Source organism: Malus domestica, chromosome 11 (assembly GCF_042453785.1).
Source record: "Malus domestica chromosome 11, GDT2T_hap1".
Lineage (NCBI taxonomy): Eukaryota > Viridiplantae > Streptophyta > Magnoliopsida > Rosales > Rosaceae > Malus > Malus domestica.
The window spans coordinates 1797739-1819531 of NC_091671.1; the positions used below are offsets into that span (position 1 = coordinate 1797739).

Below are 21793 nucleotides of genomic sequence, written 5' to 3' on the forward strand. Positions count from 1 at the left end.
AGAAGAACATGGTGGCAAATGACATTTCCAATTGGAGCTATAATATGGATCTTGAGTACCATTATTTTGATAATCTTCTTGATTGGATTGGAACTCGATTATTTGATGATATGATGGGAGTCCCTCGAACTTGCATTATCTGTAATAACTCTTTGAGCTAGTTTTTTTTGGGTGGTCCACCCCCTTCTGTTACCAAAAAAAAAAAAAACTTTAGTATTTGTCTTCATCATCATTTAATGCTAGAAACATCATCGTTTAGTGTTGGTAAAGTCATCACTTAATGCCGGTGACCTAACATATTTTTACTTTTTAAAATGTTAAATAATTGAAATGTTTTAAGAGATTAAAACTAATTTAGAATCACCTCGAAAGATTAGTTAGTTATTTGTACTTGACTCTAGTTATCTCTATACTTATAAGGCATAAGAAAACATATTACAGGCAACTAGATATGAATAATTTGAGCTTCCAACACTTTTCAAGTTAGCTTTTTGTATTGCATTGAAGTAGTGATTCCTTCTTTGAATTGAAAACACAACTTTAGGTTCTTTCATATTAATATAAAAAAGTTCTACCTCCAATGTATTTGTTGGGTGAAAAAGGTTCAACATAAAGAGTGGCTACTGCTTATACAGTACAGTCGGACATCGACATTTCAATTTAGAAGCAAAAAGTTACCCAAAAAGCTACCAAACCAACTTTATAGAAAAGGGCTGAAAGTTGGTATATTTAAGATTGAAGACAAGAGTGTCTAATCACGGGTCAAGATTAAGATTGGTATGACTAATTAGGCACCTAATTAATTACTTCTCCTGTAGGATTAGGAGATATTTAACTTATTTTATTTGTCTTGGTTGTTATTTCTTTTACAAATTAAATCAGATCAACTGTATAAATTATTAGAAAATATAAAGGAGAGTACTTTAGAGATATGATTAAATTTGAGATTTGATTTGATTTGATTTGGTATAAGTTTTCTGTCTTGTGGACAAAAGTTTTATATGATTTATTTTCTATTAGGCTCCTTTGTAATCTTATAAAAAAAAAAAACTCTTTATGTACAAGAATAAAGTATTTGATCGAGTTTGTGAGATTATTAAATATATTAGTCATAAATGTTTTATTTTCAATTTGATATCAAAGCAGAGTTCAATTATTGGTTGAACTTTGTTGTGAGCGTTTACCTGTGAGTGCACAAAGTTAATTTTTCTTCATGCACCCACAACCAAAAAGGAAGATTGTCTATGATTGTCAAGAGATTTATTTATAGGGCATTCGGAAAAAAAAGAACGTTATGGCCTTTCGAAAAGAGACATTAGTTTCAAGGATTATGATTTGTTGGTCAAGCAAGAAGTGTTTGTTCTAATTGGGCTTTCGAAAAGATTGGTGCTTGTTTCAGCTAAGCATTCAAAAAGAGACGTTAGTTCTGACAAATTATGATTTGATGATAACAAATTATAATTTGATGAGCTTTCGAAAAGATTAGCATTAGTTTCAGTATATCGACAAAGAATTTCCTACACACGTTGCTCACTAAAATGTGTGGTTTCACGTGATGGGGTTGAATTTGCTGAGTTTCAAATTCGATTTGATTTTTTTTCTTGGCTATCATGAGTTTGATCTCTCTTACAGATCCTCCCTACTTCTACTAATCTCGAGGGTACTTCATCTTTTTACACAATGTCAAGATACACAACGTAAATGCTCAAACGCCATAGCCCTAAACAACCGTCATTGTCGTTTCAGAAGCAACCTCTCTACTTAACCATCGGAAAAATTTTCTTTAGCAAATACCACTACGTCGTTCTCCAACTCCAGTGCCCATTTTCCTGTTCATTCTGTAGGGTTATTATTTTAAATAACAAGAATTATTCTATACTAAATTCATATAAATTACGAGAAGAATAATTTAAATTTAGATAGTATATAGGGAACACTTTATCGTGGTCAACTTAGCTAAACTCAAATAACGAAACACAACTTTAGGTCTTACATGTTGAAACGAAATACTATCTTATCTTTCAGCAAAACTGGCAAAGGAGACTCAACATAAAAGAAAAGGTCAACAAAATTGGATATTTCGTTGTAGAAGCAAAAAAGCTGCCCTAATCTACCAGATTAACCAACTCTATAGAAAAGAGCTGAAAGTTGGTATAGCTCTGAATCTGAAGAAGTTGTGCGGAAGAGTGTAGACCGGAGTATCCATTTCGTGGGCCAAGATTAAGATTGGTATGACTAACGACATTGACAAGAATGGTATGACTAATGACATTGACAAGCTAGCTTAACTAATCCAACACTAGCCCGTGAGTCTTTCATGGTGGGCGTAAATATGTGATATAGTCCGGATTGCTCCATAGCACAGAAAATAGACGATCATGATTGAATTAATTACTATTTTTTTTTTCTCAATTGCCAATCCAATTGATAAATAGTTGAAATCTTGCTGATTGGAGACAAACCCGTATAACTTTAGGTAGTGTTCTTCACACAACTATTTTTACTTTTCACACATCACTCTCAATTTGCAACCATTGGATGGAATGAATTGACAGATCAATAACCAAAATTAACAAGAATGTGCGAGAGAGAAAAATAAGTGTGTGGATATCCTTGTCCTAACTCTATATAGTTCACTATCATGCATTAGGCATATGACCCAAATGAAACCACAAGGGCTCCCCTCGTCTAGCTAGTCTTTAATAAGTTAAAAACAATTAACTAACCCATGTGAATTTTAATTTAACAATTCCAACATCAGGAATTTGAAAAAAAAAATGGCACTCAAACTGCTATGCTTAGGCCTTCCACAATAGTTTAAGTGAGTTATATGACTATATATGAGACTTATGCAATCTGAGTTTGGTAACTATAACACTATTACTACACTAGTGTTATTTCAATATATTGATATCACATTCATGAGTTTTATATATCACAATCATGAGTTTAATATATTGAACTCTCATGAGTTCTATATTATATCACATTTCACAATATATATGGGACACTTTGAATGCGGTCCCTAGCTATCAATATTATTTGATTGAAACCTTGTTAGTTTTTAGTTTTTGATTGAGGTCCCTGACATTAATGTAATAATGTAAGTTACTATATTTTTTTAATTAAAAATTAAAAATTAAAATTTGTAATTGTTTATATTAATGAGATTTTAAATAAAACCCATAATTTATGGGATTAAAAATAATAAAATATAAATTATACCCTCTATTATATTGTGTGTGTGTGTACTGTGTACATATATGTATGGGTACATTAACCAAAATTAACAAAAAAAGTTATTGTACCAAAACATGGATACATTCTCAAATCAACGAAAAAGAATGTACTCATATAAGTTTAAACATGGATTAAAAATTTTGAATGGATTTTATATTAAAAAAAGGGTACATTTTACATATAACAAATTGATATATTTGAGAATGGGTACATTTAAGATTAAAAAAATTGAAAAATTATATGAATGGGTACATTTAAGATTAAAAAATTGAGAATCTTTTTATATATAAAAAAAACTAATAGGTACAAACTTAATTTAATTTAATTTTTTATTATTTTGGAAATGTTTGAATTGAAAATTAATTAGAAGTTTAATAGAGGTGTGAGTATTAAACCCTAAATTAATTACTAATTTTTATATTAAAAAATTATATAATAAACATGTAAATTCATTATCACATTAATGCTAGGGACTTGAATCAAAATTTGAGAACTAATAAGGTCTTAGTCAATGAACAGTAAAAACTAGGGACCGGATACTAATTTTTCCTATATATATATATATACACACACATATATCACAGTCAAATTCTCTCGCATACTGTAAGAGTGTGATTTCTTTATGAGTTCAATATATTGATATGACATTAATTTTTTCCAGTCTACTATGGAACATCCATAATTCTAATTAGGGCCTAAAGTAGTATTATTTCAATGAAGCTAATTGGTAGGAGGAGTAGTAGTTCCTCAACTTGTACGATAGCAATGAACGATATTGACAAGGCAATATGATCCCACATTTTCGGATAAAAATCCACTCTATATGGCATGAAGACAGCTACACAAACAAAGAAGAAACAAAGAATCTGTATTATTTACTAATTAAGAAGAGAAGAAAGAAACAAAACAAGTACCCAACCCTAATTGTAACCCTAATCAATTTCTTTAAGAAGAACTGCAATTTAACAGACACAACGTGGATCCCCACAAAGAACAAAGACACGGGTAACAACAACGGCATGAATGCTATAAAAAAAAGTAAAAACCCTAGTTTTTGTAATGAAGAGAGGGTCATCTATGGAGCTTTGAATGGACGTAGTTTAGCTAATCAAATTTATGGCTTAACTTGGCTAAAAGGAGTCAATTTAGAGAATTAAAGCTCCAAAAACGACGATTAGTAGAGACCAAGATTATGGACTGAAACTTGTAGTTGATAAGAGTATTTCAAGATTATGTGTGGAGATGGATTCAGATCTTGTGGTTAATTTGATTAATAATATATGACTAATATCAGCTTTCATTCTCTTGCCAACATCATTGATCAATGTGGACAACTTATGATACGCATAGCCGAATGCGAGTTAGTGCATGTTTACCGGGAGAAGAACATGGTGGCAAATGACATTTCCAATTGGAGCTATAATATGGATCTTGAGTACCATTATTTTGATAATCTTCTTGATTGGATTGGAACTCGATTATTTGATGATATGATGGGAGTCCCTCGAACTTGCATTATCTGTAATAACTCTTTGAGCTAGTTTTTTTTGGGTGGTCCACCCCCTTCTGTTACCAAAAAAAAAAAAAACTTTAGTATTTGTCTTCATCATCATTTAATGCTAGAAACATCATCGTTTAGTGTTGGTAAAGTCATCACTTAATGCCGGTGACCTAACATATTTTTACTTTTTAAAATGTTAAATAATTGAAATGTTTTAAGAGATTAAAACTAATTTAGAATCACCTCGAAAGATTAGTTAGTTATTTGTACTTGACTCTAGTTATCTCTATACTTATAAGGCATAAGAAAACATATTACAGGCAACTAGATATGAATAATTTGAGCTTCCAACACTTTTCAAGTTAGCTTTTTGTATTGCATTGAAGTAGTGATTCCTTCTTTGAATTGAAAACACAACTTTAGGTTCTTTCATATTAATATAAAAAAGTTCTACCTCCAATGTATTTGTTGGGTGAAAAAGGTTCAACATAAAGAGTGGCTACTGCTTATACAGTACAGTCGGACATCGACATTTCAATTTAGAAGCAAAAAGTTACCCAAAAAGCTACCAAACCAACTTTATAGAAAAGGGCTGAAAGTTGGTATATTTAAGATTGAAGACAAGAGTGTCTAATCACGGGTCAAGATTAAGATTGGTATGACTAATTAGGCACCTAATTAATTACTTCTCCTGTAGGATTAGGAGATATTTAACTTATTTTATTTGTCTTGGTTGTTATTTCTTTTACAAATTAAATCAGATCAACTGTATAAATTATTAGAAAATATAAAGGAGAGTACTTTAGAGATATGATTAAATTTGAGATTTGATTTGATTTGATTTGGTATAAGTTTTCTGTCTTGTGGACAAAAGTTTTATATGATTTATTTTCTATTAGGCTCCTTTGTAATCTTATAAAAAAAAAAAACTCTTTATGTACAAGAATAAAGTATTTGATCGAGTTTGTGAGATTATTAAATATATTAGTCATAAATGTTTTATTTTCAATTTGATATCAAAGCAGAGTTCAATTATTGGTTGAACTTTGTTGTGAGCGTTTACCTGTGAGTGCACAAAGTTAATTTTTCTTCATGCACCCACAACCAAAAAGGAAGATTGTCTATGATTGTCAAGAGATTTATTTATAGGGCATTCGGAAAAAAAAGAACGTTATGGCCTTTCGAAAAGAGACATTAGTTTCAAGGATTATGATTTGTTGGTCAAGCAAGAAGTGTTTGTTCTAATTGGGCTTTCGAAAAGATTGGTGCTTGTTTCAGCTAAGCATTCAAAAAGAGACGTTAGTTCTGACAAATTATGATTTGATGATAACAAATTATAATTTGATGAGCTTTCGAAAAGATTAGCATTAGTTTCAGTATATCGACAAAGAATTTCCTACACACGTTGCTCACTAAAATGTGTGGTTTCACGTGATGGGGTTGAATTTGCTGAGTTTCAAATTCGATTTGATTTTTTTTCTTGGCTATCATGAGTTTGATCTCTCTTACAGATCCTCCCTACTTCTACTAATCTCGAGGGTACTTCATCTTTTTACACAATGTCAAGATACACAACGTAAATGCTCAAACGCCATAGCCCTAAACAACCGTCATTGTCGTTTCAGAAGCAACCTCTCTACTTAACCATCGGAAAAATTTTCTTTAGCAAATACCACTACGTCGTTCTCCAACTCCAGTGCCCATTTTCCTGTTCATTCTGTAGGGTTATTATTTTAAATAACAAGAATTATTCTATACTAAATTCATATAAATTACGAGAAGAATAATTTAAATTTAGATAGTATATAGGGAACACTTTATCGTGGTCAACTTAGCTAAACTCAAATAACGAAACACAACTTTAGGTCTTACATGTTGAAACGAAATACTATCTTATCTTTCAGCAAAACTGGCAAAGGAGACTCAACATAAAAGAAAAGGTCAACAAAATTGGATATTTCGTTGTAGAAGCAAAAAAGCTGCCCTAATCTACCAGATTAACCAACTCTATAGAAAAGAGCTGAAAGTTGGTATAGCTCTGAATCTGAAGAAGTTGTGCGGAAGAGTGTAGACCGGAGTATCCATTTCGTGGGCCAAGATTAAGATTGGTATGACTAACGACATTGACAAGAATGGTATGACTAATGACATTGACAAGCTAGCTTAACTAATCCAACACTAGCCCGTGAGTCTTTCATGGTGGGCGTAAATATGTGATATAGTCCGGATTGCTCCATAGCACAGAAAATAGACGATCATGATTGAATTAATTACTATTTTTTTTTTCTCAATTGCCAATCCAATTGATAAATAGTTGAAATCTTGCTGATTGGAGACAAACCCGTATAACTTTAGGTAGTGTTCTTCACACAACTATTTTTACTTTTCACACATCACTCTCAATTTGCAACCATTGGATGGAATGAATTGACAGATCAATAACCAAAATTAACAAGAATGTGCGAGAGAGAAAAATAAGTGTGTGGATATCCTTGTCCTAACTCTATATAGTTCACTATCATGCATTAGGCATATGACCCAAATGAAACCACAAGGGCTCCCCTCGTCTAGCTAGTCTTTAATAAGTTAAAAACAATTAACTAACCCATGTGAATTTTAATTTAACAATTCCAACATCAGGAATTTGAAAAAAAAAATGGCACTCAAACTGCTATGCTTAGGCCTTCCACAATAGTTTAAGTGAGTTATATGACTATATATGAGACTTATGCAATCTGAGTTTGGTAACTATAACACTATTACTACACTAGTGTTATTTCAATATATTGATATCACATTCATGAGTTTTATATATCACAATCATGAGTTTAATATATTGAACTCTCATGAGTTCTATATTATATCACATTTCACAATATATATGGGACACTTTGAATGCGGTCCCTAGCTATCAATATTATTTGATTGAAACCTTGTTAGTTTTTAGTTTTTGATTGAGGTCCCTGACATTAATGTAATAATGTAAGTTACTATATTTTTTTAATTAAAAATTAAAAATTAAAATTTGTAATTGTTTATATTAATGAGATTTTAAATAAAACCCATAATTTATGGGATTAAAAATAATAAAATATAAATTATACCCTCTATTATATTGTGTGTGTGTGTACTGTGTACATATATGTATGGGTACATTAACCAAAATTAACAAAAAAAGTTATTGTACCAAAACATGGATACATTCTCAAATCAACGAAAAAGAATGTACTCATATAAGTTTAAACATGGATTAAAAATTTTGAATGGATTTTATATTAAAAAAAGGGTACATTTTACATATAACAAATTGATATATTTGAGAATGGGTACATTTAAGATTAAAAAAATTGAAAAATTATATGAATGGGTACATTTAAGATTAAAAAATTGAGAATCTTTTTATATATAAAAAAAACTAATAGGTACAAACTTAATTTAATTTAATTTTTTATTATTTTGGAAATGTTTGAATTGAAAATTAATTAGAAGTTTAATAGAGGTGTGAGTATTAAACCCTAAATTAATTACTAATTTTTATATTAAAAAATTATATAATAAACATGTAAATTCATTATCACATTAATGCTAGGGACTTGAATCAAAATTTGAGAACTAATAAGGTCTTAGTCAATGAACAGTAAAAACTAGGGACCGGATACTAATTTTTCCTATATATATATATATACACACACATATATCACAGTCAAATTCTCTCGCATACTGTAAGAGTGTGATTTCTTTATGAGTTCAATATATTGATATGACATTAATTTTTTCCAGTCTACTATGGAACATCCATAATTCTAATTAGGGCCTAAAGTAGTATTATTTCAATGAAGCTAATTGGTAGGAGGAGTAGTAGTTCCTCAACTTGTACGATAGCAATGAACGATATTGACAAGGCAATATGATCCCACATTTTCGGATAAAAATCCACTCTATATGGCATGAAGACAGCTACACAAACAAAGAAGAAACAAAGAATCTGTATTATTTACTAATTAAGAAGAGAAGAAAGAAACAAAACAAGTACCCAACCCTAATTGTAACCCTAATCAATTTCTTTAAGAAGAACTGCAATTTAACAGACACAACGTGGATCCCCACAAAGAACAAAGACACGGGTAACAACAACGGCATGAATGCTATAAAAAAAAGTAAAAACCCTAGTTTTTGTAATGAAGAGAGGGTGATAAAATAAGAAAACAACAAAAACCCTCGGGAATCCACTTTTACTAGGATCAAACAATCAAAACATGACAAAATTCAAGCATCATCCGAAGAAGTCCAGCAAGAATATTAGTACAGTATCTCTTCCTGCTTCTTGCTTTGAACTCAGCTTTGTAAAAAGAATATGTACTTTAAAATGGCAGAATATATTTTTGTACTTATAGGTATATATATGCGTGTATATACAATTATGTATATGTATATAGAGGACACATTGCACAAACCACGCACAAAGTGATAGAGCAGAAGAGGTGGTTTTGATATTTGTGGTTGGTATTTTCACTGGAAAATATAAAGTACCATCAAGCTAGGGTTTAGGGTTATCTGCCTGCAATATTATTTTCTATTATGATTATTATCTATGTCCTTATTTTTAAACAAGAAAAAGGATGTCCTTATTTTAAGAAAAAGGATGTCATTATTTTTTGTACAATGCATTTTACCAATTTGAAACCGTCTATATTTGAAGTCCTTCAATGTTCACCCCTACCAAAAGTCATATTCGAAACTTTTTTTCTTTTCGAATACTTTGTTAGATGAAAAATATAGTTAATCAAATAACTAAATGAATGCTTCAGTTAGAAGATATGACTATAAGATGAAGACTCAAAATAAAAAGGGTTAAAGGAAAACCTAGGAAGACTTTGAAAAGGGCTATAATAAAATATATGTAATATTGGAGCTAACGGAAGACTTGACGTAAAACCGAGTGTAATTGACGTTCTAGAATTTATGCAGCTGACCATACTTATTAGGATAAAGAATTAATTGTTGTTGTATTAATTTTGCTTAAATACTTAATTATGACTTAAATAAATTAAATGATAGAAAAAGCCTCAAGCAGATTTATACATCTGTTTATATTATAATATATTACAACCATCTTGTTAACCATAATTTTTAATTATTGGCCTATTAAACTTGAAAACTATAAAAGTAAGAACTGATTGCATATTATAATTCAAATGGACAAGAATTGTCTGCCCTCCCACTTCTGGTGGCCTCTCGTGCCCTTCTATTTGTGTGGTCACGGTTAAGCCACGTCAACATTTTATATTACTATTCATTTTTGTCTTATTATCTCTATAAAAAGACAATATAAAATGTAGACGTGGGTTAACTGTGACCACACAAAACAGGAGGGCACCGGAAGTGGTAGGGCAGACAATCCTTGTCCAATTCAAATACACCGTGACTTTTATTTAGGGAGATTATATTCACACACCTCAAATTACTTTTCTCACATTGTTTTAATATTTTAATATTTTTCTATCTAATGTTAGTGGTGTGTAGAAAATATTAAAAAATTAAAAGGGTGTGGAATAAGTAATTTGTGATATATGAATATAATCTCTCTTTATTTAACTCTCAGCACATTTGAACACACATGATACATGCAATGCCCATCCATCCACGGTATGATTAATTATGTAAGATAATCACCAATTTTTATTGTAAATATCAAGATTATTGTAAAGTATAGAACTTAATTATGTTGAACCAACATGATTGGCAGACAGTGTAGTGAGTAGCAAGCAATGGGAAACCCTAAGGTAGTATGACTTTCCTAAAGATGAGAATAAATATATATAATTTATTGGACCATTTGCTTCTACAACAATTTAAGATGTCAATGAATGGAAATAAGTTAGGATTTTTGTGTTTTCTATCAAAGGTGTATCAAATTCAAAGTGTATAGCTAAAACCAATAAGAAAACGGCTGCGTGTCAATATCACATAGTGGTGTACACAATCACACCGAAAAAGTCGCCAATTATAAGGCATAATCAAGTGAACCTTAAGACAACAAATTTGACATAAACTAAGCCAACCTTAACTCATTCTAAACAAGAAACTAATAAGTTCAAATCTATTTCATTGAGGACAGAATATGCAAGATTTCAAATCTATTTTATTTTTTTCAAAAAGACAACTTTGTGATTAATTTAAGCATAATCCATGAAATGAAGTTAATTAAAAAAGAAAATAAACACTTTTCTGCATGTGGAGGTTGACAAACCACTCTAGCTTTTGGGTGGGGGGTTGGTGATCATAAAGTTAATCTCATTAGTCACTTCTTCTAAACAAAGTTATTGAAAGAAAGTAGATCGGAAAAAGTAAGTGTGATACAAATATATTTAACTTGTACAGGAATCATATTTTAATAGTGGGTCAAATAATTTGAATGTGATATATTAAACTCATCAGTGTAATATCAATATATTGAACTTCCACTAGTAGAGTAGTAGTATTGTAAGTATCAAACTCGGGTTGTCTAATTTCTATATATATGTAATATACTCACTCAAACTAATGTGTAAGACCAAACAACGACACAAACTTTAGATATTTCCTTAATCCTACATGGAATTCCTTTTCCAAAATAAACAAAGGGCCTTCCAATAAAGTCATTATTTCATTTACCAAACTACCCCTGCTTCTTTCATTCCCATGACTCCCAACATGAAATCTAAGCATGGGTAATTTGGTAAATATACTGGGAGAGAGAGGGCAATGACCCGTTTGGTCCCCGCTGTAGCACTACTTTACAAGATTCACTAATTACAGAACAGCAAGACAAGGAGTGTTTGGAAGGTTTTCGATATTTCTGTCCCCAGTCCCCAACTCCCTTTCGGCCCTTGGACAGCTCAGAAAAATTTTATTTATGGACCAAACTACCCTTTCCTCAATCACTTAATATAAGACCCTCATTTATTTACTTTGTCTTCAAACTTTTTTCTAAAAATGTATTGTCTAAAGCTAGATGATGGAAATGAAAGCTTGATGGTGGAAATGAGAGCATGAGAATCGATCTATGATTGTAAGTGCATGCAGAGATAAACACTCTATCATTTATACTCGTTCTGATTGCAAGTGCAGAGATAAGTACTTTACCACTAATTCATACTTTGACGATAAATCCATGAAGAAATGCTCTGCCACTAAAATTAAAATCTTTGTACTAGGAATTATATTTCTTCAAATGCAAACATAAACGATAATATACTTCCAAATGATTTCCAAACTATTTGGAGAGTAAAAGGTATTACTAAGTAAAAAAAAACTACAGTTTCATGAGATTTCTTTTCATATGCTCATCTTCTTGAATTTTAGCTTTAACCAGACAAAAATTATCATCGTGAGTTTTGTAGCTCTTATTGTCGTCAATTTAATCGCATTCTTTTCATTTTTGTTTTACCCTATTGAAAGAAGAAGCAGCATGTACAATCACATGAACTTAAAAGGACCAACTCACTTAGATAATTAATTGCCATGATAACATAAAGAGTATTTCACAATTAAAGTGGGCATCATCACTTCTTGAAAGTCCAAACAATTGAGTGGAATATAGAGAGAGAGAGAGAAGAATTTCTTCTCATAGTACCAAGCAATCATGTTCATAGTAGTACCAACACGTCATGTTTTGGTTACATGGTTATTTTAGGAAACTATGGCCCTAAGGGTATTTTGGTAATTTCACTTTACAACGAAGCCATGTCTTCAGTGAGTAAGAATTACCCTCTCTCTCTCTCTCTGCTTCACATGCTCACATTCTATCAAAATCCACTAAGAACCAAGAGAAAAGCTCATTGGCCTTAGGGTATCCCTCTCTCTCTCTCTCTCTCTCTCTCTCTCTCTCTCTCTCTAACTTCTCTGGTTTTCCAAGATTCCACTGTAGATATGATCTTCATCTCTTCACATCAAATCCAACCATTGGATTCCCACTCCTCCATTCTCTTTGTTCGTTTCTCTCCCTGAACAATCTCACCCCACTCCTCCTCTGCCCTCCCCTGTTTTTCTCTCTGGTTTTTCATGGCTTCTTTTACTACAAATAGTAACAATTTTCAATCCCAAGAGAATAACTCCCATGTCAAAAATGATGTCAGCAGGCAGGAAATACAAGCCGCCATTGCCAAAGCAGTGGAGCTGAGAGCTCTCCATGCTGCTCTGGTTCAAGGAAGCAGCCCTGCAAATCTCAGGTTCCCTTCTTCTTCCCCTGCCTCCCGCCCTGCCTCTCAGTTCTCTGCCCAAGACTACCCTGTTTTCACTCCGGTGAGTCGATTTTTTCGACATTCTGCATTTCTCATCCTCTGGTTTCTTGAATTTGTTCTGTTTAACTTACTTGTTGTGAGCAATTTGTCCTTTGCTTTTAACCAATATTTTTGGTTTATAATATGGTTTTAATTTATAATGAGGGTGATTTTTTGTGATTGCGAGCGTGCCACTATTCTGTTAAAAAATTTCGCAGTAGAAATTTTTTTCGCCATTTTTCGTTTTCATTATCTAACCTGGAATTTGCTTTGTTTTCTTTGTTATTGTGAGAAATTTTTGTTCTTGGTTTTCTAATGAACATTTTTGGTGTATAATGTAGTTTTAGTTCCCAATTATCTTTTGGACCACTTGAATTGAGAACTAAAATATAATATTCCAAATAATGTAGTTTTAAACATTTTTATAGAACTAATGAGTGAAGGGGAACATTTTTTTTTATTATAATTTTATTAATGGTGTATTTAGAGCTAATGGAATATTTAGTGTAAAACCAAATGTAGTGGCGTTTTAAGATTTATACGGCCAACACCACTACATTTGTTTTTCCTTCATCAAGTTCCTACATGATAGACCAACAATTCTTTGGTTGAAGTTATTATTCTCAGTTAAATGAAAGGTGGTGATTTTTTGCAATCTTATTTTCTGCCCAACATTTTGCTCTAGCTTTTGGATTGGATATATCAAAAGCAAATCCAGAACATAAAAAAGGGACTGACAGAAGGAGAAAATTGGAGCGTGAAAATCACAAACCCTTCGCAACCTAAATCTAATACTCAAATGTTGTATTACATGCATACTTGAGTTAGGCCAATTGGTTAGGTCCTTAAAAAGTTTGAATTCGTCCCGTCATATATTAGAGTAGTTTAGATCTTCGTATTTAAAAAAAAAAAAACAATTAATAAGGATTGTATTTTGTGGTTTCTAAGTGCTGGAAGAGTTCACTAAGTTTGGAGACATTTTACAGAGTTATGAAGATGAACCATTGCCTGGATTTCAACAAATTCCGACGATGAATCGAACGTTATCCGAGAGTTGGGACGAGTACAGTGGGCTAGAAGGAAATGGGGATGAAACAGTTGCATCAAACTACAAGGAAAACTCATCTTCAAGAAAAGGGTTCCCTTCCGATTTCGCCAACTTAGAGTCCCATGCTTGTCCAGCTGAGGATCACAAATCTGTTACAAGCTCTTCGTGTGCAAACAACATCACCGTGCTTCAAACATCACCAGCCAATGAATACTTCAGGTCGAGAAGGCGAAATAGTTTGGGGGATTTCAACTCGGTTTCATCATGTAATCGATGCAAGCCTGCGACCATAACAAGCGATTCGGAGACTGGGATGAGGAACTGCAGGAATTCTAACATCGTTGTGCCGTTGACAGATTCACATTCGTCTGTTCAATCGCAGCCAAAAAGCCGGGGAGTGATTTCGTGGTTGTTTCCGAAGTTAAGGAAGAAGCACAAGAACGAAAGCTCTCCAAACCGAACAGAATCGGAGGAAGTTTCTCAGGTTTATAGGGAATTGGGGATAATGTCGATTGAGACGTTGAGGAAACAGCTCATAGAAGCGAATGAGCATAGAGACGCCGCGTTAATGGAGGTTTCGGGGATGAGATCTTCGCTCGGGGAGCTGAAACAGAAGATGGACTACTTGGAAACTTACTGTGAAGAGCTGAAGAGAGCTTTGAGACAAGCAACACATACCAAGATCCAAATCCCTGAAAAGCTTGGGAACTTTCCGAAGAGTGGCAAATCCAACGATGGGAACGCAGAAAACCTAATGCCGGTCAGCGAGGAAGTAATGGTGGAAGGTTTCTTACAGATAGTATCGGAATCTAGACTGTCTGTAAGACAGTTCTGCAAGATCCTTGTAGCGCAGATCGAAGTAATGGATAACACCCTGGTGGATAATTTGAACATGCTTCTCGAGCCGTTCAAATTGTCATTGAGTTCCAAGTACTCCAAGGCAGTGTTGTACCATTTGGAAGCCATGATCAACCAGTCACTCTACCAAGACTTCGAGAACTGTATGTTTCAGAAAAATGGCTCGCCGAAGATTTTAGACCCTCACCAAGCACGCCAAGCGCAGTTTTCTTCCTTCGTTGCCCTCAGAAACTTGAGCTGGAATGAAGTATTAAGAAAGGGAACGAAGTATTACTGCGAAGAATTCAGCAAGTTTTGTGATCAGAAGATGAGTTGCATCATTACAACACTAAATTGGACAAGGCCGTGGCCGGAGCAGGTTCTTCAAGCATTCTTTGTTGCTACCAAGTGCATTTGGCTGCTTCATTTGCTTGCATTTTCGTTCAATCCGCCTCTCGGAATTCTGAGGGTGGAGGAGAATAGGAGCTTTGATCCACACTACATGGAAGACATGTTCATGGACAGGCAGAGATCGCATGGTCCGAGCCGGGTTAAGATTATGGTGATGCCGGGGTTTTATGTTCAGGATAGGGTTTTAAGGTGTAAGGTTCTTTGCAGATACAAGTCTGCAGGTTCAGTAAATTGATCCTTTCTCTTTAAATTTTTTTCTTAGTTTTTTATCAATCAATTACTGCCTTCTTTTAGGTTTTTTAATTTATTTTTTATGGGCTAATTGTTCAACATGAGGAAGTATGTACCTTTGATGTTTAAAGTAGAGGCTGACATAAAGATTGGTTTGTTATTTTGTTTTTCACCATGCCTCCTTTAATATTGACCTGTTGTCCGTCGATTATGCCTTTCGACCTGATCTTAGGCCCTTTACTCACCCTCCGTAGACGAATCTTGCAAAGGAACCCTTCGGTTTTTGAGGTTTGATTCTCACCAATATTTGCGTTACTCAAGCCAACATTCTCGTTTCCGCTCGAAATATATCGTCCAAGACAATTCGTACTTCCAATTATATAGTTGTTGGTATTGTGTTTATAATGTTATCAGTGAAAGTCTACATGGCAAATTACTAGCGACGTGGCATTAGTTCATTAGAATTTAGATGGTCGGACCAGTCAACTGGTCAGGCGGTATGGCCCAAGTTTTTTTCCCCCTTAACCAGAGCCTGCTTATAAATGAGACAATTCACTAAAAGCAAAAAAATATTACCACCATTAAATTATGCAACTTTTCTTCTTTTTTGGCTAAACCACTGATCTCATGGATTCTGAAGCAAAAAAAATATAACTGATATTGTAGAATAACCATTGTATTGAACCAATTAAAGCAAACAAAACAAGAACAAACGAATCAATTGGAGCAAAGTTTCGAGCGTGACAAATATTCATCTCAAAATTTCAGTTGCTAACAGCATCATGACTAGAAAAGACGGGGTGGAACTCCTAACAAGTTTTTGGCAACCGTAAATGTTAATCCCATAGATACGAGCAGAGGCTGGACTTGTTTATGACAATTTGAACCCTCGCCCCCTCAGGGCATGCCGTCCATCAACTGAAGCTCAGTGCAGATACCTTCATGCATTTACTTTTACTTTCTTAATCAGCTCTATGAATTCGCTAAAAACTGCAGCAAAAAAAAAAAAAATCCCTTTTTAACTTTTTTTGTAATGTAACGTTACACCATATGTAATTTTATAAAGAAATGGTATCGTAAGTGTGATAGAAAGTAGCTAGAAAGAAGCAACAGGATAAAGAAAAGCCGCCATTGCTATGAGCTCCAGTTTCACCTTTCAGTAGATGATGAAATTCCTAGATTTCCTGTTAAAAGTGCATGTCTCTAGTTGGTGCAAGCACCTACCACATAAAATACTACTAAATTTAATGTTTACTTATCAGTATGTAGAAACACAATTCACATTACCGTAGTCTGAATCATGAGGTCCCGGGGATGCTTCAGGGTGGTACTGAATAGACATGATGTTTCGTGCAGGATAGGCAAGACCAGCACAACTTCCATCATTGAGATTAACATGAGTTACTTCTACACCCTCGGGAAGTGATGCAGCCTCAACTGCGTAGTTGTGATTCTGCGACAAAATTAAAGAGGTTCACAGATGCTTGACATGTTTACTTCAGGATGACAGTTCAAAAATTTCGAACATCATAAAAATTATATGATTGAGATACCTGAGCGCTTATCTCAACATCTCCAGTACGAAGATTACGGACTGGATGATTTCCTCCATGGTGGCCAAACTTCATTTTGAAAGTTTTACCGCCTAATGCCAGGCCAAGCAATTGATGGCCCATGCAAATTCCAAAAACGGGAACCTTCCCAAGAATTTCCTTGACTGTTTCAACAGCATAAGGAACAGCAGATGGGTCTCCGGGGCCATTGCTGAAAAGGACCCCATCTGGTTTCATTTTCAGAGTCTCTGAAGCTGGCCATGTTGAAGGCACAACAGTGATTTTACAACCATACGAAGCCAAGCGCCTGAGTATATTATGCTTGATTCCAAAATCATATGCAACAACCTTCAATTCATACCGAAAGGAATAAGAAAAAAGGTCAACTAAGACCAAAGTACCAACATCAGAGCAAAACTGGTCCGTTAGCAAATGTGTTTGCCTTTTGTTTTCTAGTTAAGGAGATAAAGGGATGGAGGAGGAGAGAAACAAGATATGAGAGGTGAGTGGTCACGAAGAGAGTGAGAATAATAGGATACAATTAGAACTAAAGAGCATTTACTTCCAAAACCATCCTACATATTTCCCTTCATCTCTGTTCTCATTCTCCTCTCCTTTTTCCCTCTCTTTAATTTAAAAAAAAAGAACGAAAATGATACCAAACATTCCGGAAGGAATTCAAATTTAACTCAATGCTGACTTACGTGAAATGCATCTGCATCTCTTTTGCTGGAGTTAAATGCCCACTCTGAATGTGTTTTATCAACCCATTCATGAGGGGCCTTACATGACACACCACTTATTAGATCCACCCCTGCAAAATTAAAACAATAAATCTTGGAACTTTAATCCTTTGACATTGTTTTTCTTCTGTTAAATCCTTTGACTTATTCAACTAGCTTGATTTAATCCTTACCAACAATGTCCCACGAACGAGACATTTCCAATAGTTCTTCATCTGATTTTGTCTGTTCTGTGCTCAAAACACCAATAAGGCTTCCATCTTGCCTTAGTCTTCGGGTGATAGCACGTGTGTCAACATCATCTGTTGCATAATCAATCAGCATGGGACACAGAGAGTGAGATTTACACACATACAGCTTAGCACACCAACTAACAAAATTCTGCAAAATATTAGTGCCTTAAATATTGATGACCGGGTCTAACTTACAAATTCCCATGATGTTTCTTTCTGCTAAATAATCACCAATTGTTTCTGCACATCTCCAATTTGATGTACTGCAAATTTTTAAAGACACACAGTTTAGTTTATTGTCAAAACTGAGCACAGCTCAATCACGGAAGCAGCTGATATTCCTACAGCAAGGAAGCACACCTGATACTTAAACTTCGGATCACTAAACCGGCAAGGAAGCATTTCCTTGATTCTTCATCATCTAATAAGGACAACACCAATTTCATAATTCAGCATATCCAAGACAGCATAAATTTCAAAAGTAGAGAAAGAAAACTCCACCCACCAAAATTTACACCAGTGTTTCCAATATGTGGGTTTGTCATCAGGACAAATTGGCCAGCATAACTAGGATCTGTAATAATTTCTTGGTACCTGCGTAAACATGTAAAATGCATGTGTATCAGACTCCATATATGACTCATGCTGAACTTATCAACTCTTGGACATTGATGCCCAACCAAAGACGAGGTAACTAGTTCAATAATACAAGTACCAAAATTACGTTAACCAAAGTGTGATCATCACTACAGAATGGGAAAAAGAAACACAGGAGCTTTGTGAATTTCACATAATCGCTCAGGTTGAAGACAGTCCAAGAAGGCTAACAAATAATCACCTAGTACTCTGGTTATTACACTACCAAGCTCAAAAGGTTATTCCTACAAAAGAACAATTTAAAACGTTACAATGTTAAGACATGCAGCTAAGTCCCACGAATATGCAGCTAAGTTCCACGAACAGAAAGAACCCGACATCAAAGTTAAAATGTTAAGATAAGTTGCTGGTACATACAAAATCATAAGTTGTCTCACCCGGTCAAGGATGTGTTGAATACAACTTCACCAACTTGGGTCCCTGAAGCACCAAACGACTTTGCTCTCCAGATTGAACCATCTTCAAGCACTAGCCTAGCATCTGAAGTCTTCCAAGGTTTCTCTGCCAAATCTAAACCCCAACAAGCAATGCAAAACACAAAGAATCATACATTTTTAATAATAAAACTACATATTTAATCTGTATTATCAAAAAATTAACAGCATTAAGTCTGAGAGTGAATGCTGAAGCCTAAGAACAAGAATTTCTATAAAACTGAATAAAACCATCATTATTTTTCCTTTTTTTTAAATTTTTTTTTTTCAAATTTCTGGACATAAAACTGGATTTCCATGGCACCCAATTAACTTGTTCTCCCATCTTATTACCGTCAAATATACACACTCTTTTTTTTTCTAATAAAAAACAAATCTTTTGAATATTCATCCGCATTAACGTAACGGGAAAGCTGGAATACTGAAAGCAAAACAATTGAAACAAGAGGTAGCGGCAGAGCAGCACCTGGGACGGCGGTTGAGGTGGCGGAGGAGCATCTGAGAGTAAAAGCTCGAAGCTTTAAAGGTTTTGGAGACTTGGGATTGAATAAAGTCGACGGATTTCTAAGAGCTAATTCCATAGCTGCCGTGGCCATTCTCCTCTCTGTTGCGGCAGTGGATTATTTGGCTTTGCTAACTGAGAGAGAGAGAGAGAGAGACGTTGTTCCCTTTTTATGGTCGGACACAAAGTAAATGCTACAGCCTATAAGAGGTAAATCTTACATAGAAACGACCTAATAAAGGGTATTCATAAAAATCTTTTAATTTTTTTGCTGTTGGATTAAATAAAAGAAAACTAATGAAAATGTTTTGAAAATTTTGAGTTTTAATAATAAAGATTAAAGTGAAGTTGTTCATTTTTGTGGTCGGACACAAAGTAAATGCTATAAGAGGTAAATCAAGAATCTTTTAATTTTTTTTGCTGTTGGATTAAATAAAAGGAAAACTAATGAAAATGGTTTGAAAATTTTGAGTTTTAACAATAAAGACAAAATAAAGGGTAAAGTGAATAATATTGACTTTTTAGTGTAAAAATATGGTTTTTCGTTAAAGTGAACAGTATCAGGGGCTTTTCGTTAAAGTTCCCTTAAATAAATTGAAGAGTTCTTTAGTATTACAGTTTTGTGGTATTATTCTTTATTTATAAGTGAGATGTATTAGGTTTGATTCTTGTCAAAGACAAATTTGAACCATATTATTGCAAGCCCATTGTGAGGCGCTTAGCCACTTCCCCACCCCTTTAGTGTAGATAATATCGTTTGGTCAAAAAAAAAATGAAGAAGATCTATGACAAAAAATTAACAAACATATGTGAGAGGTAAAAATGAGTGTGTAAATAACACTATCCATTTTTTTTTTTGGAACAAAGGTACCATTCATTACTAACAACAAACATTACAACACAAAGGCCCAAAATTTACAACATAGAGGCCCAAAAACAAAACACAAACAAACAACAAAGGCCCAACCAAAAGTTGAGACCAAAACAAAAGAAACATAGAAACAACCGGATCCATTGCGTCTTCCGCCATAACCGTCGCTACAACCACCAAAACAGTAGCCGTGCATGTCGATCCAGCCAATTTCGTTCCCCAAACTAAGCCTCGCCTCATCGATACCAGCAGCCAATCCTAAGCTTCACTCCTAGCACATCTACATACAACTGAGAATCTGCAGCCAAGTGAAAAAAGCTTATGGCAATCCACGAGCAACACTGCCAACAAGGGCAGACATCAAAGAGAAGGTGGTGGTGCAAGGAACACCCGACCTAGTGCAAGGAACACCCGACCTAGTGCAAGCACCAGCTCAATATACACCAACTCGAAACACAAAAACAAATTTTGGCAAAGGGTACTGAAGCTCGAAAATTGGATGAATATGGATGAGAGACAGCAGAGGGGAGAGAAGAAGGCAAATCGGCCAATAAAATCAGGGAAAAAAAAACAGCGGATGGAAGAAGAGAAAGAGAGAGAAAGAAAGAAACGAAAGAAAACCCACCGATCCCAGCTGGAGCTAGGATCGACGGTACCGAAATTTGACTTGATTGGGAACGACTCACACATATTGGTGAGAATAACCCTTAAACAGAGGGAAGGTCTCTCACAGAGAGAGAAAGGGAAAAAAATATATTTTTCTAACACTATCCATTTTTAACTTTAGAATTGACCCAAATCTTTATCCTAGTTTATAATTTGGACATTTGTTCATTAAGGTTTCTGAATGTAACAAAATATTATCATTCGTTCATGTCATCAACATTGGGACGAAGCTACGAACATGCAAGTCTATCTAATTCATCACTTTCCTCTCTTGATTTTCATTGATTTCTTCAATAGATTGGCAGCTTTAAGTTTGAGATAGGGTTCCTCCACAAGGTTTGTCCGCGAAGGGTGAGTCAGGGCTTAAGATCATGCCAAAGGCATAATCAATGGACAATAGGTGAATATTCTTGTACCACCCCTTGTTGATCCCGAGGGATGGAGGAGGCTAAGTTAGTCGGAAGATGGTTATCGGTTCAAGGACGGGGGAGATTGAGTTAATATGTGTTGAAATGTCCCACATCGACCGTATCAATGATAAAAGAAGAGTTTAAATACCCTAATCCCACTCCAACTAATATCGAGGCCTTTTGTGATAAAACCTC

At 34.2% G+C, this 21793-nt stretch overlaps 2 protein-coding genes across 2 annotated transcripts; one reads left to right on the forward strand and one right to left on the reverse strand.

Annotated features, from left to right (window-relative positions):
- The first annotated feature begins 12507 nt into the window (after positions 1-12507).
- On the forward strand, positions 12508-15697 carry LOC103447070 (IRK-interacting protein-like). Its single transcript, XM_070808020.1, has 2 exons — positions 12508-13024; positions 13989-15697. The coding sequence occupies exons 1-2, from the start codon at positions 12785-12787 to the stop codon at positions 15531-15533; spliced, it is 1785 nt and encodes a 594-aa protein (XP_070664121.1). The 5' UTR covers positions 12508-12784; the 3' UTR covers positions 15534-15697.
- Positions 15698-16189: 492 nt separating this feature from the next.
- LOC103447071 (carbamoyl phosphate synthase small chain, chloroplastic) lies at positions 16190-19870 on the reverse strand. Its single transcript, XM_008386243.4, has 10 exons — positions 19616-19870; positions 19093-19225; positions 18564-18652; positions 18419-18479; positions 18254-18321; positions 17999-18127; positions 17787-17896; positions 17083-17430; positions 16817-16982; positions 16190-16519 (listed from the first exon to the last, which is right to left on the reverse strand). Exons 1-10 carry the CDS (start codon positions 19743-19745, stop codon positions 16470-16472), a joined length of 1284 nt encoding a protein of 427 aa, XP_008384465.2. The 5' UTR covers positions 19746-19870; the 3' UTR covers positions 16190-16469.
- Positions 19871-21793: the final 1923 nt, after the last annotated feature.

Excerpts from the sequence above, each read along its gene's own strand:
- LOC103447070 (XM_070808020.1), top strand. The coding sequence starts at position 12,785 with ATGGCTTCTTTTACTACAAATAGTAACAATTTTCAATCCCAAGAGAAT. Across the intron at positions 13,025-13,988 it reads ACTACCCTGTTTTCACTCCG|AGTTATGAAGATGAACCATT; the intron begins GTGAGTCGATTT and ends GACATTTTACAG.
- LOC103447071 (XM_008386243.4), bottom strand. The coding sequence starts at position 19,745 with ATGGCCACGGCAGCTATGGAATTAGCTCTTAGAAATCCGTCGACTTTA. Across the intron at positions 17,897-17,998 it reads TCGTTCGTGGGACATTGTTG|GGGTGGATCTAATAAGTGGT; the intron begins GTAAGGATTAAA and ends TTAATTTTGCAG. Across the intron at positions 16,520-16,816 it reads ACCTCATGATTCAGACTACG|TTTTTAGCGAATTCATAGAG; the intron begins GTAATGTGAATT and ends TTTTTGCTGCAG.